Genomic DNA, 25,625 nt, shown 5'->3' with positions numbered 1-25,625 from the left:
ATGCTTCTTGCTGGCTAATGATAAACTTCTCAGTCACTCAGAGCACGGCTGTACCTTGCAAGCGAGAAAGCTAGCTAGCTAGCTAACATGCTTCCTCCTAAAGGTGCCGTCAATCCAGCAGATTGTAACATCTCTGTAAAATATACTTTAACCTACCTCGGTGTAAAAATCTTAAGGATGTGAATGGCCTTAATTTGAACCCTGTATCTGAATCTGTCAACAACAACAAATATCCTCATGGTTAGGGAGGGATTTAAGTATTCAAGGAAGGGTGCTTTTATCAAAAGCTGAGGGGCTATCTCGTGCATCCTCTTTTTTTCACATATTGACATTCCCAAATCCACTTGCTGTACCTTAGATCGGTTATTGTACAACTTCATGTGGAAAAACAAGCCACATAAGATAAAAAGAGATGTTATCACCAACAGGGTTTGTGATGGCAGTCTAAATGTCTTACACTTCACTCTCTTCAATCAGATATCAAAGGTCAACTAGGTTAAAAGGTACATAAAACATCCTCATAGTTTCTGGAATATTATACCTCATTTTGTTTTTCAGAAGTTCGGAGGGCTTCATTTTTTACTACAATGTCCATATATTGTGGGTAAACTTTCTGTGAAATTGGCGGCTTTTCACAAGCAGGCTTTAATTTTTTTTCCTCTTTTTCACCTTTATTTAACCAGGTAGGCAAGTTGAGAACAAGTTCTCATTTACAATTGCGACCTGGCCAAGAAAGCAAAGCAGTTCGACACATACAACAACACAGAGTTGCACATGGAGTAAAACAAACATATAGTCAATAATACAGTAGAAAAATAAGTCTATATGCAATGTGAGCAAATGAGGTGAGATAAGGGAGGTAAAGGCAAAAAAAAGCCATGGTGGCAAAGTAAATACAATATAGCAAGTAAAACACTGGAATGGTAGATTTGCAGTCGAAGAATGTGCGAAGTAGAAATAGAAATAATGGGGAGCAAAGGAGCAAAATAAATAAATAAATACAGTAGGGGAAGAGGTAGTTGTTTGGGCTAAATTATAGATGGGCTATGTACAGGTGCAGTAATCTGTGAGCTGCTCTGACAGCTGGTGCTTAAAGCTAGTAAGGGAGATAAGTGTTTCCAGTTTCAAAGATTTTTGTAGTTCGTTCCAGTCATTGGCAGCAGAGAACTGGAAGGAGAGGCGGCCAAAGGAAGAATTGGTTTTGGGGGTGACCAGAGAGATATACCTGCTGGAGCACTTACTACAGGTGAGTGCCACTATTGTGACCAGCGAGCTGAGATAAGGGGGGACTTTACCTAGCAGGGTCTTGTAGATCACCTGAAGCCAGTGGTGGGCAATGTGCTGGGCTTTGCTGTATAAACACAACTTTTCACCTCATAAATGTTTTATATGGAACAATAAGTCGATATTGCATGGAAACAAGATGTTATTTTACCGTAACTGGTTCTCGAAAAACGCTGTCCTTTGTCAGCCAATTAGTTAATATTAGTGGGACTTTGAGGTTTCAAGCAAGGATTATGACACTGTTATTAAAGCTATACCTAGTGGGATAAAAACGTTACTTCAGAATAATGCATATTTTGGAATATCTCCAATTGTAAGCGATATCCAGGTGAATGGCATTGGTCTACTAGATACGAAATTAAACCATTTTTTATTAAGGGATATTTTCTACAGGAAGTCTATTCCCTCTGCGATATTTTGTTGGGCTTCATCGTTTGATGTAAACTGGCGTCGTGCTTGGCTCACTCCACACAAATGTATGGTGACCAATAAAGTAAAGGAGATCTCCTTTAAGATTATCCATAGATTATATCAGTATAGTAGCTTGATTTCTAAATATATACCTGATGTTACCAGTGAATGCAGTTTTTGTGAACTAGAAACTGAATCTATTGATCACTTATTCTGTCATTGTTTATATAGTGAAGTGTTCTGGACTGATGTAAAACTATATCTTGGCCTAAAATTGCAAACAACCATTGAAATGTCTACGTTTGACATATTATTTTACTACACAGATTCCACAATTGAACGTGAATATGTCATAAATCTCTTTTCTTTATTAGGAACATTTTTCATTTATGAAGAAAAAGGCCCTTTTCTTTTTTATCTGATTTGGAAAACTATTTAGGGTTATTAAAACGTATTTTCTTTTTTTAAAAATGTTTTTAAATGTATTTGCTACATGTCTGTATTTGAATTGATATGATGTAAATTTGTGTTATTTTTTTCTCCTATTCTTTCTTTGTGGAATCCCTGTCTGTTATGTTAATGTTTTGCATGTTACTGTTAAATAAAAATGTAATTAAAAACATACTTCCTCCTTCAATGAGACAGCAATCTATATCTTAACTGGGATCTTGTTCTGTGGTTTAAATAGACCAAGATCATCGTTACCAAGTATATTGTTATCGGATCAGATGTCAACTGCAGTGCAAGCTAACGTTACACGGCTAACATGCTACGGCTGTGTCAGTGCAAGGCGTTTGACAGGCTTCGGGGACTTTGTTCACTTACCTGCCGGGCCATAAGTGACTTTATCTTCTGCATCGTAAAATAACGTTTTGTCCAACAGATAACCGGTTCATTTTAGATGATAATGCTATCAACGTTTCAGCTCCTGCTCTCCGCGAGAGAGAGGCTATGTTAGTTATCTATCACGTTATTATTTCTTGCTAGATGTGGGAAGTGTAGTTCAATGGGTGCTACAGAGCGTGACGTTTTTTTCTCATGCTGTCAAAAACAGTAATTTGTTTATTTTCTATTTAAGTTTTCTACAAAAAAATGTGCGTGAAGTTGTTTATTTAATGCTGTTCCAGCTGAGTAGAAGTGAATGCTAATCCACAGGTTTAGAACAAATATACAGATATGTATCTCATTGAAGATCAGGACATTTCCATTTACTAAAGCCACATACTGTACTGTGCCTCCATTCCTGTGGCTACTGCCATTCCTGTGGCTTTCCAGAATTGTATAGTAGAAGGTTAACTATACAATTTGACTTCAAGGTGTCTCCTGCAACCTCACCTGAACATAGTAATGACAATAGTAGGCTACTTTCTGTAAGTGATGTGGTCTTTTGGTTAGAGACAATTGTCATAAGGCCATAAATAGGTGTGTGTGTGTGTGTGTGTGTGTGTGTGTGTGGTAGTAGCCTATCACATAATGCAGCATGTTGATCATGTAGCCTATCTTCCTTAACTCATTAATTAAATAGGATAGTAATTGAATTGCTACAGGCATGTTTAAAAAATCATGGGGTTAATTGAAGAGTTCTTAGAACACATCATCTCAAGCACCAAACACTATTAGGCCTACCTGGTCCAGTAAAGCCTGGTTTAAAACAACACAACCTAATCTAGTTCCTGCTTAATGACGCTCCAGTATTTCCCTGTCAAATGAAGGTGAGGAGAGGTGCTGCCTCCAGGCACCAGTGCTGTTTGTCATGCAGTTGTATTGAGTGGATCCTCCCGTAAAACATACAGAGAGACAGATGGACTTCCTAACGGGAGCCGACATCATAAAATACACTCTGAATGCAGAATGCATTTGGTCAATATTATAACAAACTCTCCAGCACTTACTGGGGATAAACTAACACACTTGACACAGCTAAAGATGTTCTTGCAGTTGGTCTGCTTTTACCCGAGTCATGAATCTCAATTAAGATTCTCTCTCTCTCTCCATCTCCCACCTCACCACTCTCCCTCTCTCTTCCTCACAAACACACACACACACACACACACTATTCGAGATTATGAGTCAGCAGGAGCAGATGGAAGGCACAGTGCCACATGCTGAACCCTCCTTCTGTCACTCCCTCTCTCTAACCACACCACACAAGACCTGTCTAGACCAGATCACACCAGACCAGGCCTATCACATCATATTTAATTATGGAAAGATGCTGCTCTCTTTGAGTCTAATCAAATTGTTATAAATCTTTATTAAAATCCAAAAAGCACATATCTGTATCAGGAGACTGTACGATACTTTGCAGACAGGCAACAGCACACCTGGCATTTCAACCTCCGATGGAGTGTATTTGACAATATCAAGATAAAAAATGCTACAATCAGAAAGAGAGGACCATCATCCGTTTACTTGGAAATAAATAGGACTTATTCAGTAAAACAAAATGTAATTTCTTGAAAAAAAAAGAAAGTAATTGCATGCACTGTAGAATAGATGTATTTACATGCTAAAAAATTATGTTTGACAACACAGCCATCAGACAGTATCTTGCTTTCAATGTGATAATTCATTCATACTTGCCCACTTGCCCACTTCCAGAGAGAGAGAGAGCTTGAAATAGCACAAGAGAAAAATACAGTATATCTTATTCACACATTAAAGCTCTTTGGATTCATCCATTGATGAATAATGTCCATGGGATTTCAGAGAAGTGATTGGGACTTTGGTGAAGGTATGTACACTTGTCAGGAGGAAAACCTCACTGGAGTTCATTTACACAATGTTTACAATGTTTACTGTGTCCCAAAAGGCACCCTGTTCCCTATCTAGAAATAGGGCTTTGGTCAAACATAGTGCATTATACAGAGAATATGGTTCCACTTGGGGACTCAGAAAGTATCTTTAATAATATTCTGGTCTCTAGTTAGGCTTCACACTGCTTCAACAGCAGACTTTGGTTAGCCAGGGTGGGAGTTTCAGGGATGTGCCGAATGACATCATAGATGGTGGTATGCAAATCCTGGACAGACTCTAGGTGTGCCAGAGATCTGCTTGATGCCTGGGAAATGAAAACAAACACATTTAGGGACACTACATGTTATAGCAAACGGTGGGGTTGGGAATAGAACCTGGGTCGCACGCGTTAAAGGCAAACATGCTACGTATTCCTCCAATAGGGTTAACCCCTATGGGGGGATTGTAACATGGGCTCATTAGCGAGGGTCACAACAATATGAAAGAGGTGTAACAACAGAAAACTAGGACTTTTGTACCAAGCTGCATTGTTGCAAGACATACAACATACCTGTGTAGATTCCATTTTCCCAGGTATAGAGACAAACTCATAGATGCCAAAGTCTTCAGTTGCATCCTCATGACCTGCAAGTACAATGTAGTTAATAGTTTATATCTTCACCTGTCAATGTTCTATTCTCTCTCCACTTACTTCCTGTTTCTTGTTCCCAGTAAAATATTTGATTTAGTACGTGTCACTTTTGGTTTGGGGAAAACCGAATACTGCCCCACCACAGTTAAATGTATTGAACTCAGTCCACTAAAGCACAGACGAATCCAACTGAAATGTGAAGAGATTACCAACCAAGCTAATGGACAAATATGCCTGCACAAGTCAAACAAGTATGATTACTGTAATTGTTCTATGCTGGTGAAGCTTTTATGAAGAGTATTGTTTGTCTAAGGCTATGTCCACGACACTGCCTAACAACAGGCAGGAATGTAAGGCTATAAGGTATACAGTAAACAGTGCAGCCGGAGAGAGGGGACTTACCTGAACAGTGTGGGCGCTTCGGTTCTGTCAAAGGTCTGCATGGTAGAGGCAAATCAACTGGAATTAAACCCATTTACTGGATGTAGGCTACCTAGACAGAGGTCTTTATTCATGTGTAAGCCGGGATCAGTAATGCTCTTACCTGTTATAGATGTTCATGAGAACTGTAAAAGAAACAAGATAAGATTATACTTTTTGGTCTTCATCAATAACACAAATGATATAGAGAGTCATGCTCTTCATCAATAACAGAAATTATATAGAGTCATGTTCTTCATCAATAACACAAATGATATAGAGAGTCATGCTCTTCATCAATAACAGAAATGATATAGACAGTCATCCTCTTCATCAATAACAGAAATGATATAGAGAGTCATGCTCTTCATCAATAACAGAAATGATATAGAGAGTCATGCTCTTCATCAATAACAGAAATGATATAGAGAGTCATGCTCTTCATCAATAACAGAAATGATAGAGTCCTGCTCTTCATCAATAACACAAATGATATAGAGAGTCATGCTCTTCATCAATAACACAAATGATATAGAGAGTCATGCTCTTCATCAATAACAGATATTATATAGAGTCCTGCTCTTCATCAATAACACAAATGATATAGAGAGTCATGCTCTTCATCAATAACAGAAATGATATAGAGAGTCATGCTCTTCATCAATAACAGAAATGATATAGAGAGTCCTGCTCTTCATCAATAACACAAATGATATAGAGAGTCAGAAGACGTTATTTTCTCCTATATCCTGTTTCAGTTTGACATAGCATTTGCAGATAATTTACATTTACTGTACTCTGATCAAACTTTAAAATCTAGTGTCTACAGTAGTAGTGTGTGTTCTGTGGTCACAGTTGCTGCTGTCACCCTGAGACTTATAAAGTGGGCCGTAACATCTACCTCTCTTGGGATGATGACAGGTCTTTATGAAGTAGATCAGTAACATACAGCCAGTAATGAACAGACAGGACAGAGTGATGGCAGCCAGAGGAGAGAATGAGTTGCTCTCCTGGACATAGCTCTCCTTTCCTACAAATAAAAGAGAATAACTCTACATTCAGAATAACATTTTAAAACTTAGACAGAGCCGATTTCCCAGACACTGATTAAACCTAATCCTGGACTAAAAAGCTAGCTATTGTATTTAATAGAGATTTTTTAAATTAAATGCTTTTTAGTCATGGACTAGGCTTAATCTGTGACTGAGAAACAGGCCCTGCAGGTATTGTGACTAAATGCTACACATTGGGGAATAGAGTCCAAGCTAAGAGTAAACTTGTCAACTCAGACCTGGTGGACAGTTAGTAAGTTTAGTTTGTTCATAACATTTTTAGATACTTCTCAATATATTATATTTTCAACAATGTCACTTGCTATACAGTAGCCAAGATTGTGTGTATGTTTGCCCATTTGGAGATTGAAACCACCTACACATAGAAACTCCACACATGCAGTAAAACGTGGTCAACAATGAGACCAGCTGTTATTTTTCTCTGTTTACTCTCCTATGGAGCCAGTGGACTTTTACACAGGCCAGGCACATAGCAACTGAGAAGAAATACAATATTTATGATTCACTGTGTGTGGGTGAATTACCTGGTTCTGTTCTAAAGTTACCTTTACTTTGGACTATCTGCATTCAAGGCTACTGCTCCCATTTAGAAAAGGTTATAGTATACACACCATTTAGGTTTCAAATGTCAGTAGCATTTGTCCCTTTGTCCCTCTGACAGCACACCTCATCTTCTCCTCTTCCTCACCTTGGTACTTTATGGCATGATAAGGTGCACAGTGGGTACCCAGACCTGATTCTCAGTCCCACCTACGCTACGTCAGCAACCCAGGCCAGAGTGTGTGTGTGTGTGTGTGTGTCCCCAGTCCCTCCTTCGTTCCCTCCAGCACACCAGGACAGCAGCCCAGCTCTACCCACCTGTCCCCAGGCTGGCCACCACCAGGGTGAACTGGGTCTCATCCTGCTTCTGGGTCACATTGTTATACGCCCTGCACAGGAACTCCTCGGCCTGGGCCAGCTTGTATGAGGTGACCTCCAGGCGCAGTCCCACAGTGATGACCTCAGTGGCGTTGTTGGTCTTAGAGATCCACATACAGCTGTTGGGAGGGTTGGAGTCGGCCTGACAGTCGAAGAACACCAGCTCACCAGGGTTCACTGTGAAGACCTCCCCGGTCCTCAGGCCATGGTCAGACTTTACAGCCAGGTTGTAAGGACCATCTGGAAGATATCAGAGGGGCTCATATTGTCACAAACACTATAATCAACTTCAAACTCTATTGGGACTGTGGTAAACCTAGGATCCGTTGGCAGCTAAGATTAATTGTTTTATCATCAATAATTCAGAATCTCATTAACTGAGTAAACATGTCGTCCTATTGTAAGGCTGCTTTTGGCTCTTCTCCACTAAAATTCAAAAAGCACTCGCACATCTGAGCTACTCTTTATTAAGCTTTACGCCACTACAAATCAGGTTACAAGACATAGAGTGGTTTCACTGCTACAGGGACGAGTGGTAGTCCAGGTCGTCTCACGTCCTTTAGCTGAACAGGTGGCAATTACTGTATTTTGATTTATTTTTGCCATCAGAGTGTCCGCCTGAAGCAACGCCATATGGCCGCAACGCCATTCAGGTTCTAGCGAAGGCGTTTTGCCATTGTGAAATGGCCGTCGTATATTGAAAACAAAGCTGACATTAGAGCAGTGTGCCTCAGTTGCTAGGATATGCTACTAGTCACTGTGGTCATCACATTAGCTTGCACATCGGGTTTGTTGATATGAAAACAAACTGGACTTATTAGATGGGGGCTTATAATGAAACCTCATATCCTCAAAAATGACAATGGCGACGTGATACTGAAATGGGTTAGGGAAGTGCTTCTCGAAGTCGGGCCTAGGGATCATTGGGGTCCTCCTTAGTAAGATGAAGAATAACCATGTATCAACGAAATAACATCTGTAAATGATTTGTAATTATCTTCTCTCAGTTTCTGCCTGTCTCTGCAATTCCAACTTGAAGTGTGTTGTCAGTAGCCATCAGCGTAACATACTCATTTATATAACTGCTGATAGAAATACACAATAGGATAATAAACTCTACCTGTATGAGCAATAATGTAGAAGGTAACGTGATATTACAGCTACATGGGTGTTACATTAGATGTTAAGACAAAGAGGTCCCATCTAATGAATCACTTTCCTCTAACTGCATCTATAAATACAACCATTACGAACTGCATTTATCATCATGGAACTGTTTTGACGTACTGCAACATTTGTTGTCTTGTTGGAAGATAACATTTTCAACTGTAGGACGGGCTAATGTCCAAACATATTATATGTCAACAACATCCAACAATCTCCAAACCTGCCAGGACCAGCCTGGTTTCATTAACGCAACAGCATCACGATAGCGATACTGCAACGATAGTATCGCCACAGAACACTGGACGTCTGTCAGACATGCAAATGCCATATCTGCACAATGTGTGCCCAGGGGTGAGATGGATTTACATACTGAGATTACTCATAGAAGGCCAGGACGATGTAAAGTCTTTGTACTTCTTTAAAATGGGGAAAATAAAGTATGAGAAGTTGCCATTCATTTCCTTCCCCAACCAACGGTGTGCTGTTTTAGACAGACGAACATGGGTGTGCTGTTTTAGACCAACAGGGGTGTGCTGTTTTAGACCAACAGGGGTGTGCTGTTTTAGACCAACATGGGTGTGCTGTTTTAGACCAACATGGGTGTGCTGTTTTAGACCAACAGGGGTGTGCTGTTTTAGACCAACATGGGTATGCTGTTTTAGACCAACAGGGGTGTGCTGTTTTAGACCAACATGGGTGTGCTGTTTTAGACCAACAGGGGTGTGCTGTTTTAGACCAACAGGGGTGTGCTGTTTTAGACCAACAGGGGTGTGCTGTTTTAGACCAACAGGGGTGTGCTGTTTTAGACCAACATGGGTGTGCTGTTTTAGACCAACATGGGTGTGCTGTTTTAGACCAACAGGGGTGTGCTGTTTTAGACCAACATGGGTGTGCTGTTTTAGACCAACAGGGGTGTGCTGTTTTAGACCAACAGGGGTGTGCTGTTTTAGACCAACATGGGTGTGCTGTTTTAGACCAACAGGGGTGTGCTGTTTTAGACCAACAGGGGTGTGCTGTTTTAGACCAACAGGGGTGTGCTGTTTTAGACCAACATGGGTGTGCTATTTTAGACCAACATGGGTGTGCTGTTTTAGACCAACAGGGGTGTGCTGTTTTAGACCAACAGGGGTGTGCTGTTTTAGACCAACATGGGTGTGCTGTTTTAGACCAACAGGGGTGTGCTGTTTTAGACCAACAGGGGTGTGCTGTTTTAGACCAACATGGGTGTGCTGTTTTAGACCAACAGGGGTGTGCTGTTTTAGACCAACATGGGTGTGCTGTTTTAGACAGACCAACATGGGTGTGCTGTTTTAGACAGACCAACAGGGGTGTGCTGTTTTAGACAGACCAACATGGGTGTGCTGTTTTAGACAGACCAACATGGGTGTGCTGTTTTAGACCAACATGGGTGTGCTGTTTTAGACCAACAGGGGTGTGCTGTTTTGGACCAACATGGGTGTGCTGTTTTAGACCAACATGGGTGTGCTGTTTTAGACCAACAGGGGTGTGCTGTTTTAGACAGACCAACAGGGGTGTGCTGTTTTAGACCAACATGGGTGTGCTGTTTTAGACCAACAGGGGTGTGCTGTTTTAGACCAACATGGGTGTGCTGTTTTAGACCAACATGGGTGTGCTGTTTTAGACCAACAGGGGTGTGCTGTTTTAGACCAACAGGGGTGTGCTGTTTTAGACCAACATGGGTGTGCTGTTTTAGACCAACAGGGGTGTGCTGTTTTAGACCAACAGGGGTGTGCTGTTTTAGACCAACATGGGTGTGCTGTTTTAGACCAACAGGGGTGTGCTGTTTTAGACCAACATGGGTGTGCTGTTTTAGACAGACCAACATGGGTGTGCTGTTTTAGACAGACCAACAGGGGTGTGCTGTTTTAGACAGACCAACATGGGTGTGCTGTTTTAGACAGACCAACATGGGTGTGCTGTTTTAGACAGACCAACATGGGTGTGCTGTTTTAGACCAACATGGGTGTGCTGTTTTAGACAGACCAACAGGGGTGTGCTGTTTTAGACAGACCAACATGGGTGTGCTGTTTTAGACAGACCAACATGGGTGTGCTGTTTTAGACCAACATGGGTGTGCTGTTTTAGACCAACAGGGGTGTGCTGTTTTGGACCAACATGGGTGTGCTGTTTTAGACCAACATGGGTGTGCTGTTTTAGACCAACAGGGGTGTGCTGTTTTAGACAGACCAACAGGGGTGTGCTGTTTTAGACCAACATGGGTGTGCTGTTTTAGACCAACAGGGGTGTGCTGTTTTAGACCAACATGGGTGTGCTGTTTTAGACCAACATGGGTGTGCTGTTTTAGACCAACAGGGGTGTGCTGTTTTAGACCAACAGGGGTGTGCTGTTTTAGACCAACATGGGTGTGCTGTTTTAGACCAACAGGGGTGTGCTGTTTTAGACCAACAGGGGTGTGCTGTTTTAGACCAACATGGGTGTGCTGTTTTAGACCAACAGGGGTGTGCTGTTTTAGACCAACATGGGTGTGCTGTTTTAGACAGACCAACATGGGTGTGCTGTTTTAGACAGACCAACAGGGGTGTGCTGTTTTAGACAGACCAACATGGGTGTGCTGTTTTAGACAGACCAACATGGGTGTGCTGTTTTAGACAGACCAACATGGGTGTGCTGTTTTAGACCAACATGGGTGTGCTGTTTTAGATAGACCAACAGGTGTGTGCTGTTTTAGACCAACAGGGGTGTGCTGTTTTAGACCAACATGGGTGTGCTGTTTTAGACCAACAGGGGTGTGCTGTTTTAGACCAACATGGGTGTGCTGTTTTAGACAGACCAACATGGGTGTGCTGTTTTAGACAGACCAACAGGGGTGTGCTGTTTTAGACAGACCAACATGGGTGTGCTGTTTTAGACAGACCAACATGGGTGTGCTGTTTTAGACCAACATGGGTGTGCTGTTTTAGACCAACAGGGGTGTGCTGTTTTGGACCAACATGGGTGTTCTGTTTTAGACCAACATGGGTGTGCTGTTTTAGACCAACAGGGGTGTGCTGTTTTAGACCAACATGGGTGTGCTGTTTTAGACCAACATGGGTGTGCTGTTTTAGACCAACAAGGGTGTGCTGTTTTAGACCAACAGGGGTGTGCTGTTTTAGACCAACATGGGTGTGCTGTTTTAGACCAACAGGGGTGTGCTGTTTTAGACCAACAGGGGTGTGCTGTTTTAGACAGACCAACATGGGTGTGCTGTTTTAGACAGACCAACAGGGGTGTGCTGTTTTAGACAGACCAACAGGGGTGTGCTGTTTTAGACCAACATGGGTGTGCTGTTTTAGACCAACAGGGGTGTGCTGTTTTAGACCAACAGGGGTGTGCTGTTTTAGACCAACATGGGTGTGCTGTTTTAGACCAACAGGGGTGTGCTGTTTTAGACCAACAGGGGTGTGCTGTTTTAGACCAACAGGGGTGTGCTGTTTTAGACCAACATGGGTGTGCTATTTTAGACCAACATGGGTGTGCTGTTTTAGACCAACAGGGGTGTGCTGTTTTAGACCAACAGGGGTGTGCTGTTTTAGACCAACATGGGTGTGCTGTTTTAGACCAACAGGGGTGTGCTGTTTTAGACCAACAGGGGTGTGCTGTTTTAGACCAACATGGGTGTGCTGTTTTAGACCAACAGGGGTGTGCTGTTTTAGACCAACATGGGTGTGCTGTTTTAGACAGACCAACATGGGTGTGCTGTTTTAGACAGACCAACAGGGGTGTGCTGTTTTAGACAGACCAACATGGGTGTGCTGTTTTAGACAGACCAACATGGGTGTGCTGTTTTAGACCAACATGGGTGTGCTGTTTTAGACCAACAGGGGTGTGCTGTTTTGGACCAACATGGGTGTGCTGTTTTAGACCAACATGGGTGTGCTGTTTTAGACCAACAGGGGTGTGCTGTTTTAGACAGACCAACAGGGGTGTGCTGTTTTAGACCAACATGGGTGTGCTGTTTTAGACCAACATGGGTGTGCTGTTTTAGACCAACAGGGGTGTGCTGTTTTAGACCAACAGGGGTGTGCTGTTTTAGACCAACATGGGTGTGCTGTTTTAGACAGACCAACAGGGGTGTGCTGTTTTAGACAGACCAACATGGGTGTGCTGTTTTAGACAGACCAACATGGGTGTGCTGTTTTAGACCAACATGGGTGTGCTGTTTTAGACCAACAGGGGTGTGCTGTTTTGGACCAACATGGGTGTGCTGTTTTAGACCAACATGGGTGTGCTGTTTTAGACCAACAGGGGTGTGCTGTTTTAGACAGACCAACAGGGGTGTGCTGTTTTAGACCAACATGGGTGTGCTGTTTTAGACCAACATGGGTGTGCTGTTTTAGACCAACAGGGGTGTGCTGTTTTAGACCAACAGGGGTGTGCTGTTTTAGACCAACATGGGTGTGCTGTTTTAGACCAACAGGGGTGTGCTGTTTTAGACCAACAGGGGTGTGCTGTTTTAGACCAACATGGGTGTGCTGTTTTAGACCAACAGGGGTGTGCTGTTTTAGACCAACATGGGTGTGCTGTTTTAGACCAACAGGGGTGTGCTGTTTTAGACCAACATGGGTGTGCTGTTTTAGACAGACCAACATGGGTGTGCTGTTTTAGGCAGACCAACAGGGGTGTGCTGTTTTAGACAGACCAACATGGGTGTGCTGTTTTAGACAGACCAACATGGGTGTGCTGTTTTAGACAGACCAACATGGGTGTGCTGTTTTAGACCAACATGGGTGTGCTGTTTTAGATAGACCAACAGGTGTGTGCTGTTTTAGACCAACAGGGGTGTGCTGTTTTAGACCAACAGGGGTGTGCTGTTTTAGACCAACAGGGGTGTGCTGTTTTAGACAGACCCACAGGGGTGTGCTGTTTTAGACAGACCAACAAGGGTGGGCTGTTTTAGACCAACAGGGTGTGCTGTTTTAGATAGACCAATAGAGGTGTGCTGTTTTAGACCAACAGGGGTGTGCTGTTTTAGACAGACCAACAGGGGTGTGCTGTTTTAGACCAACAGGGGTGTGCTGTTTTAGACAGACCAACAGGGGTGTGCTGTTTTAGACAGACCAACAGGGGTGTGCTTTTATAGACCAACAGGGGTGTGCTTTTATAGACCAACAGGGGTGTGCTGTTTTAGACAGACCTACATGGGTGTGCAGTTTTAGACCAACAGGGGTGTGCTGATTTAGACAGACCAACAGGGGTGTGCTGTTTTAGACAGACCAACATGGGTGTGCTGTTTTAGACAGACCAACAGGGGTGTGCTGTTTTAGATAGACCAACAGGGGTGTGCTGTTTTAGACCAACAGGGGTGTGCTGTTTTAGACAGACCAACAGGGGTGTGCTGTTTTAGACAGACCAACAGGGGTGTGCTGTTTTAGACCAACAGGGGTGTGCTGTTTTAGACAGACCAGCAGGGGTGTGCTGTTTTAGACAGACCAATAGGGGTGTGCTGTTTTTGACCAACAGGGGTGTGCTGTTTTAGAGAGACCAACAGGGGTGTGCTGTTTTAGACAGACCAACAGTGGTGTGCTGTTTTAGACAGACCAACAGTGGACCAACAGGGGTGTGCTGTTTTAGACAGACCAACAAGGGTGTGCTGTTTTAGACCAATAGGGGTGTGCTGTTTTAGACAGACCTACAGTACTTACAGAATACATTAAGGTCCAGGGTATGGCTCTGTCTCTGGCTGATGTGGTTCCTGGCCAGGCAGCGGTACTGTCCAATGTCCTTTTTCCTCACAGGATTCATCACCAGAGTAGAGTTATCCTGTGAGAACTGATGGCAATCACTAGCATCTAGGGGCATGTTGGTCCTCAGCCACTGGTACTGAACCCTGGTCCCGTTCTCCACCCAGCAGGTCCACGTCACGTTCTCCTTGTCCTCAACAACTGTAGAAGATGGGGTCTTCCTGATAACAGGAGTGGACACGGGTACTGGAGAAGGGGAGAGATAGAACAGTGAGTATGCTGATGAAAGAAACAGTATTGTAATGCAGTCCGTTAAACTATTTACCGGAAAGGTCTTTCAGTCTTTCGAAGTACATGGCAATTGGATTGATGCAGCCAGGCCGAAATGTTCCATACATGCAACATTCCACAATGATCTGCCTATGTACACAACATATATAAGATCTATAGCTCGTCAATCAATGATGTAAAAATAGAGATTGACATAAGATTCTCTGGTGTCCACCACCAACTCACCATCTACAGTGACATGGATGGTCCTCTCGACCCTGACAAGCTCCTGTCTCTGGGGGAAGTGAATATCCAGGTCCAGGTGATAGTCCCCCTCCGCCGCCTCGTCCAGTCTGGGGATCAGGAGAGAGGCGTTGGGGGGCTGGAAAAAGAAGCGGTTCCTGTGTCTCATGGAGGCCACCATGATGGCTGAATGGTTGTGGAAGGTCACCAGGAGGGTTTTGGGGCCCCCCGGCCGGGTCTGGTACCAGCTGCCCTGGATCTCAACATCCTCATTTTGAAAGTGAGTCTCCACGGAGAGGAGCAGGGACTTCCCTTTGACGCCATTGAGCACGGACGGAACGTGGATGAACTCTGAGTTTACTTCTGAGGAGGGAGGGAAGGAAGGGGTGAGAGAGAGTATTATAGAGGAGGGAAGGAAGGGGTGAGAGAGTATTATAGAGGAAGGAAGGGGTGAGAGAGAGTATTATAGAGGAGGTAAGGAAGGGGTGAGAGAGAGTGTTATAGAGAAGGGAAGGAAGGGGTGAGAGAGTATTATAGAGGAAGGAAGGAAGGGGTGAGAGAGAGTATTATAGAGGAGGGAAGGAAGGGGTGAGAGAGTATTATAGAGGAGGGAAGGAATTTGTGAGAGAGAGTATTATAGAGGAGGGAAGGAAGGGGTGAGAGAGAGTATTATAGATGAGGTAAGGAAGGGGTGAGAGAGAGTATTATAGAGGAGGGAAGGAAGGGGTGAGAGAGAGTGTTATAGAGGAGGGAAGGGGTGAGAGAGAGTATTATAGAGGAAGGAAGGGGTGAGAGAGAGTATTATAGAGGAAGGAAGGGGTGAGAGAGAGTATTATAGAGGAGGGAAGGAAGGGGTAAGAGAGAGTGTTATAGAGGAGGGAAGGGGTGAGAGAGAGTATTATAGAGGAAGGAAGGGGTGAGAGAGAGTATTATAGAGGAGGGAAGGAAGGGGTGAGAGAGAGTATTATAGAGGAAGGAAGGGGTGAGAGAGAATATTATAGAGGAGGGAAGGAAGGGGTGAGAGAGAGTATTATAGAGGAGGGAAGGAAGGGGTGAGAGAGTATTATAGAGGAGGGAAGGAAGGGGTGAGAGAGAGTATTATAGAGGAAGGAAGGGGTGAGAGAGAGTATTATAGAGGAAGGAAGGGGTGAGAGAGAGTATTATAGAGGAGGGAAGGAAGGGGTGAGAGAGAGTATTATAGAGGAGGGAAGGGGTGAGAGAGAGTATTATAGAGGAAGGAAGGGGTGAGAGAGAGTATTATAGAGGAGGGAAGGAAGGGGTGAGAGAGAGTGTTATAGAGGAGGGAAGGGGTGAGAGAGAGTATTGTAGAGGAAGGAAGGGGTGAGAGAGAGTATTATAGAGGAAGGAAGGGGTGAGAGAGAGTATTATAGAGGAGGGAAGGAAGGGGTGAGAGAGAGTGTTATAGAGGAGGGAAGGGTGAGAGAGAGTATTATAGAGGAAGGAAGGGGTGAGAGAGAGTATTATAGAGGAGGGAAGGAAGGGTTGAGAGAGAGTATTATAGAGGAAGGAAGGGGTGAGAGAGAGTATTATAGAGGAGGGAAGGAAGGGGTGAGAGAGAGTATTATAGAGGAGGGAAGGAAGGGGTGAGAGAGTATTATAGAGGAGGGAAGGAAGGGGTGAGAGAGAGTATTATAGAGGAGGGAAGGAAGGGGTGAGAGAGTATTATAGAGGAAGGAAGGGGTGAGAGAGAGTATTATAGAGGAGGGAAGGAAGGGGTGAGAGAGAGTATTATAGAGGAAGGAAGGGGTGAGAGAGAGTATTATATAGGAAGGAAGGGGTGAGAGAGAGTATTATAGAGGAGGGAAGGAAGGGGTGAGAGAGAGTATTATAGAGGAAGGAAGGGGTGAGAGAGAGTATTATAGAGGAAGGAAGGGGTGAGAGAGAGTATTATAGAGGAGGGAGGAAGGGGTGAGAGAGAGTATTATAGAGGAAGGAAGGAAGGGGTGAGAGAGTATTATAGAGGAAGGAAGGGGTGAGAGAGAGTATTATAGAGGAGGTAAGGAAGGGGTGAGAGAGAGTATTATAGAGGAGGGAAGGAAGGAGTGAGAGAGTATTATAGAGGAGGGAAGGAAGGGGTGAGAGAGAGTATTATAGAGGAAGAAAGGGGTGAGAGAGAGTGTTATAGAGGAAGGAAGGGGTGAGAGAGTATTATAGAGGAAGGAAGGGGTGAGAGAGAGTATTATAGAGGAAGGAAGGGGTGAGAGAGTATTATAGAGGAGGGAAGGAAGGGGTGAGAGAGAGTGTTATAGAGGAGGTAAGGAAGGGGTGAGAGAGTATTATAGAGGAGGGAAGGAAGGGGTGAGAGAGAGTATTATAGAGGAGGGAAGGAAGGGGTGAGAGAGTATTATAGAGGAGGGAAGGAAGGGGTGAGAGAGAGTATTATAGAGGAGGGAAGGAAGGGGTGAGAGAGAGTATTATAGAGAAGGTAAGGAAGGGGTGAGAGAGAGTATTATAGAGGAGGGAAGGAAGGGGTGAGAGAGTATTATAGAGGAGGGAAGGAAGGGGTGAGAGAGAGTATTATAGAGGAGGGAAGGAAGGGGTGAGAGAGTATTATAGAGGAGGTAAGGAAGGGGTGAGAGAGTATTATAGAGGAGGGAAGGAAGGGGTGAGAGAGAGTGTTATAGAGGAAGGAAGGGGTGAGAGAGTATTATAGAGAAGGAAGGAAGGAAGGGGTGAGAGAGAGTGTTATAGAGGGAAGGAGCAAGAGAGTGAGCTATAGAGAGAGAAAGAAATTAACAAATTAGTCTCAGAGTGTGGACTCTATCACACTAATAACAAATGCAAAGATTCCAGTTTGTGTACCTCATCATGTGTTGGGCCATTGTGTTTTCTACCTTAAAGCCTGCAATGTTTTTCATTAGATGTACATAGTGGTATATGTTTCTGCGAGGTGTGTGTGTGGGGGGGGGGGGGGGGGGTTCCTCTCCTTGTTCGTGCGGCGCTCGGCTCTCGGCATCGCAGGTCTACTAGCCACTTTTCATTTTCCATTTGTTTTGTCTTTGTTTTTTATTCCCCTCACACACAAAGGTACAATATGGGCCCTCATAAAGCATCTCAGAGTAAGAGTGCTGATCTAGGATCAGTTTTGCCTTCTTGATCATAATGAATAAGATTATATGGACAGGCACCCCTGCTCCCAGATGCTTTATGAATAAGGGCCCTGATCTTTTCATTCAAATCTAATCAAATGTATTTTTATAGCCCTTCTTACATCAGCTGATATCTCAAGGTGCTGTACAGAAACCCAGCCTAAAACCCCAAACAGCAAGCAATGCAGGTGTAGAAGCACGGTGGCTAGGAAAAACACCCTAGAAAGGCCAAAACCTAGGAAGAAACCTAGAGAGGAACCAGGCTATGAGGGGTGGCCAGTCCTCTTCTGGCTGTGCCGGGTGGAGATTATAACAGAACATGGCCAAGATGTTCAAATATGCATAAATGACCAGCACGGTCAAATAATAATAATCACAGTAGTTGTCGAGGGTGCAACAAGTCAGCACCTCAGGAGTAATTGTCAGTTGGCTTTTCATAGCCGATCATTGAGAGTATCTCTACCACTCCTGCTGTCTCTAGAGAGTTGAAAACAGCAGGATTTGGACAGGAAGCACGGAATAGGTCAGGGTTCCATAGCCGCAGGCAGAACAGTTGAAACTGGAGCAGCAGCACGGCCAGGTGGACTGGGGACAGCAAGGAGTCATCATGCCAGGTAGTCCTGAGGCATGGTCCTAATTAACATGAAAAGTAAAGATGGCAGTCTACGTCTCTTCATGCTGCGCTTCATAGAGCAGAAAGAATAAGTTAGATTGAGATACTGTCACACCCTGACCATAGTTTGCTTTGTATGTTTCTATGTTTTGGTTTGTCAGGGTGTGAGCTGAGTGGGCATTCTATGTTACATGTCTAGTTTGTCTAGTTCTATGTTTGGCCTGATATGGTTCTCAATCAGAGGCAGGTGTTCGTCATTGTCTCTGAATGGGAACCATATTTAGGTAGCCTGTTTGGTGTTGGGTTTTGTGGGTGATTGTCGGCTAGAGTGAGCATTGAGCCAAGTGCCATGAAGCCGGCTCTACGCAGCTGGTCTCCAGTGCGTCTCCTTGGCTGTCTCTCCGGCTCATCCTTACAGAGTCTCCCGCCTCTCCAGCGCTGCCAGAGCCTTCCTCCTCTCCAGCGCAGCCGGAGTCTTCCTCTCCACCGTTGCCGGAGCTTCCCGTCTGCCCAGCGTTGCCAGAGCTTCCCGTCTGCCCAGCGTTGCCGGAGCTTCCCGTCTGCCCAGTGTTGCCGGAGCTTCCCGTCTGCCCAGCGCCGCCTGAGCCACCCGTCTGCCCAGCGCCGCCTGAGCCACCCGTCTGCCCAGCGCCGCCTGAGCCACCCGTCTGCCCAGCGCCGCCTGAGCCACCCGTCTGCCCAGCGCCACCTGAGCCACCCGTCTGCCCAGTGCCGCCAGTGCCGCCAGTCAGCCAGGGGCCGCCAGTGCCGCCAGTCAGCCAGGGGCCGCCAGAGCCCCTCAGCCCAGAGCTGCCAGGGCCTTCCTCCTCTCCGGCGCTGCTGCCGGAGTCTCCCGCCTCTCCGGCGCTGCTGCCGGAGTCTCCCGCCTGTCCGGCGCTGCTGCCGGAGTCTCCCGCCTGTCCGGCGTTTGAGGTGCCAGAGCCCCTCAGCCCAGAGGCGCCCGAGCTTCTGCCCCTCTGTCCCGAGCCCCTCAGCCCAGAGGCGCCAGAGCCCCTCAGCCCAGAGGCGCCCGAGCTTCCGCCCCTCTGTCCCGAGCTTCCGCCCCTCTGTCCCGAGCTTCCGCCCCCTCTGTCCCGAGCAGCTGCCCCTCTGTCCCGAGCAGCTGCCCCCTCTGCTGTCCCGAGCAGCTGCCCCTCTGTCCCGAGCAGCTGCCCCTCTGTCCCGAGCAGCTGCCCCTCTGTCCCGAGCAGCCCCTCTGTCCAGTGGGGTCATGTAGTAGGGTCGCCATAGTTAGGAGGCCAAGGAAGCGGACAAGGTGGCGGACTAAGACTATGGTGAAGTGGGGGCCACGTCCAGCACCAGAGCCGCCACCGCGGACAGATACCCACCCAGACCCTCCCCAATAGGTTCAGGTTTTGCGGCCGGAGTCCGCACCTTGGGGGGGGGGGGGGGGTACTGTCACACCCTGACCATAGTTTGCTTTGTATGTTTCTATGTTTTGGTTGGTCAGGGTGTGAGCTGAGTAGGCATTCTGTGTTACATGTCTAGTTTGGCCTGATATGGTTCTCAATCAGAGGCAGGTGTTCGTCATAGTCTCTGATTGGGAACCATATTTAGGTAGCCTTTTTTTGTGGGTGATTGTCCTTGTTCCTGTCTCTGTGTTACTTTGCACCAGTATTAGGCTGTTTCGGTTTTCGTGTTACGTTTATTGTTTTTGTATTTGATTCGTGTTTACTTTGTTTCATTAAACATGGATCGCAATAGCCACGCCGCATTTTGGTCTGACTCTCCTTTGCCTACAGAAAACCGTGACAGATACGTTTACATGATTGACACATCTGTGGCATACTATCATTCCATTTACTTTATCCAGAACTCTGTCCTGAAACTGAGGTAAGCAAATATTAACCCAATTCTTAGAGCCAATGACAAGCCTGGTGTCTTGTTACTACTAACGGGTATTAAAGCAAACATCCTTAAGCTGTATGATGTAGCCGTTGAATATTGTACACTGACGTTGCTCTGTTTACATTACGGTAGCAAGCAGTTCCCACACTGATAACTGACAGAAAAACAATCACCTTTGAGTTACGACATCCAATAGAAAATGGACTCTGTTAATGAACTGACATTTACTGTCATTAGGTTTGGTGTCTTCAACATTGTCTTTCTTTCTCAAAATAACAAAGTTTTGCAGCTATTTTTCCAAAGTCAGGGTTGGGTTTCTACGATTAGGAAGGGACTGGGTGATGTCATAAGTGTGTTGTTGCCAGCTCAGATTAAGCAGCAGCAGGCAGGTAGCTAGGCGGTATAAAGGTAAATACACCCCCCCCCCTTTCCTTCTCTTTCTCCACCTCCCTCTCCCTGTATCTCCCCGCTCCCCTATCACTTTCTCTCCCTTTCTGTTTTTATGCCTGTCTTCTATCCCCCTCACTTTCTATCTCTTTCTCTCCCTCCCTCTTTCTTGTCTCTCAACCCCCCTCTCTCTCTTCCCTCACCTCTCTCTCCCTCCCTCCTTCCACTGTTCCTCCCCTCACCTCTATCCCTTCTCTCCCCCTCCCTCCCTCTCCCACTCTCTCGCTCCCTCCAAGTGGACGTCCAGGCCCTGTTGTTCATCACAATAGATTAACTCTGTGCCTGGTGTTATGTCCTAAACTCTAATAGTAGAAACAGCCTTCCCCCATCCATGTCACACTCTGAGTGGCCTGCTGGCCACGGGTAGCAGTTTGGCCATCACTGGGAGTGTGTGTGTGTCACGACTTCAGCCGAAGTCGGTTCCTCTCCTTGTTCGTGTGGCGCTCGGCTCTCGGCATCGCCGGTCTACTAGCCACTTTTCAGTTTCCATTTGTTTTGTCTGTTTCTGTTTTTTATTCCCCTAATTATTGTTCATGAATTACAATTTGTACAATATGTTAATTTGCTAAACTCTTTAACTAGGCAAGTCAGTTAAGAACAAATTCTTATTTACAATGACGGCCAATTGTACGCCGCCCTATGGGACTCCCAATCATGGCCAGAAGTCATACAGCCTGGATTCAAACCAGGGACTGTAGTGATGCCTCTTGCACGGAGATGCAGTGCCACTCGGGAGCCCAAATATGTTATGAATACCAAGAATCTTGAAAGAACGTATACTTAAAAACTGTAAATCAACCAATCCTCCATCGCTAACACAATGGAAAGGTCAAATTCCTTACTGAAAGTGTGTGGGCAATGAAGAGAAACCAAATGGTGCCGGTTGATGCCATGTGGTGGAGAGTGATGCGGGCGCTGGAGATTGGGGTGTGAGCAGGTGGGTCTGGGCAGGTGTGATGTCGTTGATGTTTGTGTGCTTCTGTATGCTGTCGTTTGTATGTGTATATTCTGTATTAACAACAACAACCAAAATTGGGGGGGGGGGGGGGGATTTCCAACTTGTTGTAGCTAACGTCTGGGGGTTAGGGGTTGAGGTTAGGAGTTAGGTTAAAAGGTTAGGGTTAAGATTTGGAGTTAGGTTAAAGAGTTGAGGTTAGGGTTAGGGGAAGGGTTAGCTAACATGCTAAGTAGTTGAAAAGTAGCTCAAAAGTAGTTAATTAGCTAAAATGCTAAAGTCATATCTCAGAGATTAATTTGATTTACCACAAAATACCCCTGCACAATGTCTCCTTGTGCCTCTACCGGATCAATATTACAAGTGTAATTAATGGCTGTTCTCAATGCAATGGCACTTACAAATGTAGATCCTTCAAACACCCCCAAACAGGGAAACTGATCCCAATCAAAGGTGTTATCACGTGCACCACTAAGGCAGTTTTTTATCTTATAACTTGTCCTTGAAATGAAGCACGAACTAAAGGTAAGAATCTCTGTGCATCATAGCACCATTAGGTGCAAAAACTCGACGTACCCAGTTGCGGCCCTCTTTTGGAAACAAACCACTCTATTCTGTCCCTTCGCTATATCGGCATCGAACACTTCACCTTCCCTAGGAAAGGGAGTGACCTCAACCATTTATTGTTAACGCGAGAGGCCACCTGGATCTTTAATTTAAAGACCCTTGTGCCCTTCGGTCTTAACGTAGACTTTGATCTGAAGCTATTCTTCTGATTGTTGTGTTTTTGCTAACCATTGTAAATAATGTTGGTAGGCCAATGTAGCCAAATTGTATTTATGATCAGATGTTAACCATTCAGGATTGTTTATATGTTCTATATATCTGTAAATCAACCAATGAAATCAAGCCACAACCAGCCATGATTACAGACACCTGTGTGTGTCCTTTCAAACTATATAAACTAGTGACTCACGGTGTTTGTCATTATACAAAATGTTGGCTATAAAATGATTGCATCTGAGCACCTAGAGTGTGTGGCTCTCCTTTTGTTTTTCAACCATACCTAACATAACATATGCTGATTTGAGTGTCCCAGATTTATGTTTACTACAGTATGTTACGTCTAGTCGATGAGACCAGTCTGGTTGAATAAGAAGGACAAGAGTGTGCTGAACCCACTGCTGCCACTGTTTTCTCTAACCAAGCCTGGGATTGTTGGGTGATAAGAGCTGGGGTGAAAGTAAGCCAGTACAGTCCGTTATGGCATCCCGGCAAAATAAATAGTGGGGTATACGCCGTAATGGTAAAATGTGAGCCTATCACAATAATGAACACAAAATGCCTAGAAAACTATATGCTATTACACCATAATTTAACATTACCGCATGTCAGGTGCATGAAACATTTGCAAATTGACTTGAAACCGGTTGGCCTACGCTCCAAATTGCGTTGTGGTTTGATCAGAACACTTACGTTTTGCCAAGGCGGAGATGAGTGGCCGAGACGCACACGGAAAGCAGTGGAAGCATAAATTCAGGCTACAGGAGTAAGGCCTACACATTAAAGTGTTTTGTAACAGATGTCTCTTTCCGTTCATCAAATTGGATGCTGGAATCATTTGTTGAGTGGACGAACGTGCGCCAATAGCCTAGCTTTAATGAAGTGATTGTTAGACAATCAGATTAAAACATCATGACTGGTTGTGTTTATGCCACATTAAAAGGCAGTACATGTTATAGGTGATATGACCAATCTTTACTAAGACATCTACTTTCACCACTGGATAAGAGACAGTGGAGATTACTGAGACAATGGGCCATCTGAAGTGAGTTCTATTGTTGTGTTAGGGCATCAGAGGGTCGGCTTATCAGGTCGTTTGGTCCATTGGTTGGATATCTGTTATCATCAACAGGGACGGACTGCCCATAGGGAAATTCTGGCAAATGCCAGATGGACCGAACCAGCTAACAAATGCGCCAGTGTGGAGGACTTGAGGAAAGAAATGGGCCAGTTTGATAGAAAAGCCAGGGTCGATTTCTCTTCCCAGTCCGTCCCTGATGGGCCAGTTTGATAGAAAAGCCAGGGTCGATTTCTGTTCCCAGTCCGTCCCTGATGGGCCAGTTTGATAGAAAAGCCAGGGTCGATTTCTGTTCCCAGTCAATCCCTGATTAGACAGACTCCAAACTGAGTCAGCAGAGGCCTGGTTGATGAACTCTTTCCAGTGTGTCCTTCCTGCCTCTTTTGCTTACTACAGAAATGCTCAAATCCCCTTCATTACGACCATAAAAGTCCAAGCAAAAAACGCATATAAACACATGCAATCAGATAATAAATATCGGTAGCTACTGCAATCTAACATACCTACGTAGTAACAACTTAGTCAACCACCATAGAATAATTGTGGACCAACACGAACATCAACGCTTTCCATTAACACACATGCATAGGGGTATCTCTGTCCTATACACTATGATTAAAGAAGTACCATTCTATCATGCGCGTAATAACTGATCAAATCAAATACAGTCTAGTGGCTCGATGAGGATCCAACTAATGAAAGATAATTGGCAATGTTGATGTTGATTGTAACGCTTTTGGTTACACTCGCAAAACATTTAATGAATTTCTCCTGAAATGACATTCAATTAACATGTGTGTTTCTTCTTCCTCTTACCTGAGAGAGTAAGTAGTGCAGTGTAGAAACACAGAGCGACAAAGGTCCTTCTTCCAGGAGCCTCCATTATCCTCTGAGGAGTTGTCCTCTCTGACTTGAGACTGTGACAGTAAGGGAGGGAGGTGGGAAGGAGGGGAACTGAACTGGTGGTGACAACATTTGCCAGGGAAATAAGAGGAGCCAGCCAGCAGCCCAGGCCCCTCCCAATGTTATTTGAGTGTGAGAGGTAAGCTACACCTGGCAGGCACAGGAACAACATGGCCTTTAGCATTTTAGCTAACATTTGACATAAGCCTAAACCTACCTCTCCTAAACGGCTACATTCATTCTGTTAACCTGCTGCATCAGTTCTACTAAAAACCTGTAATGAAAAGTCAATTCTGACATAAGCTGTATACTATCTAGTCGAAATGTAATGTAAATGTATCCTTGCATTTCACTAAGCGTGATGGTCACAGGCACAAGCATACATTTACATTACATTTTGGTCATTTAGCAGACACTCTTATCTAGCACGACTTGTACTAAGTCAGGTGAGACAAACATATACTACAGTCATTGCAAGTGAAACCTTCCACAAAAAAAGTAGTTGTTATCTAAATCCGTGCTATTAAAAGACAAATGTGAGTGTTAGTTTAGATATGGGCTTAGCGACACAGAGAAAGAGAGGTATGAGTGTAATGGAATAGAGAGGGTAGCTAAAGGTTGAGAATGTCATTTAGGTGGTAAAGACATGTCAAAGTAGACAAGGGAAGGACGATACAGCCAGCAAGCACGGACTGTCACAGGCAGACTCATAGGCAGTCACATTTATACTCTCTGAAATATCAAAATCTATGAATATATATATATATAAGAGAGAGAGAGAGAGAGAGAGAGAGAGAGAGAGAGAGAGAGAGAGAGAGAGAGAGAGAGAGAGAGAGAGAGAGAGAGAGAGAGAGAGAGAGAGAGAGAGAGAGAGAGAGAGAGAGAGAGAGAGAGAGAGAGAGAGAGAGAGAGAGAGAGAGAGAGAGAGAGAGAGAGAGAGAGAGAGAGAGAGAGAGAGAGAGAGAGAGAGAGAGAGAGAGAGAGAGAGAGA

The 25,625-nt window shown here is 44.7% G+C and overlaps 1 protein-coding gene and 1 pseudogene across 1 annotated transcript; both read right to left on the bottom strand.

The window, feature by feature from the left end:
• LOC109908451 (syndetin-like) overlaps positions 1-2,553 on the bottom strand; it is a 349,878-nt pseudogene extending 347,325 nt beyond the window's left edge.
• A 1,376-nt stretch (positions 2,554-3,929) lies between these two features.
• Positions 3,930-24,686, bottom strand: LOC109908442 (HEPACAM family member 2-like). The gene is made up of 9 exons (XM_020507078.2): positions 24,548-24,686; positions 14,880-15,239; positions 14,325-14,609; positions 7,435-7,734; positions 6,405-6,533; positions 5,628-5,649; positions 5,486-5,520; positions 5,003-5,076; positions 3,930-4,756 (listed from the first exon to the last, which is right to left on the bottom strand). The coding sequence occupies exons 1-9, from the start codon at positions 24,612-24,614 to the stop codon at positions 4,622-4,624; spliced, it is 1,407 nt and encodes a 468-aa protein (XP_020362667.2). The 5' UTR covers positions 24,615-24,686; the 3' UTR covers positions 3,930-4,621.
• Positions 24,687-25,625: the final 939 nt, after the last annotated feature.

Source organism: Oncorhynchus kisutch, linkage group LG17, assembly GCF_002021735.2.
Source record: "Oncorhynchus kisutch isolate 150728-3 linkage group LG17, Okis_V2, whole genome shotgun sequence".
NCBI lineage: Eukaryota > Metazoa > Chordata > Actinopteri > Salmoniformes > Salmonidae > Oncorhynchus > Oncorhynchus kisutch.
This window is presented reverse-complemented; position numbering and strand designations above follow the sequence as displayed.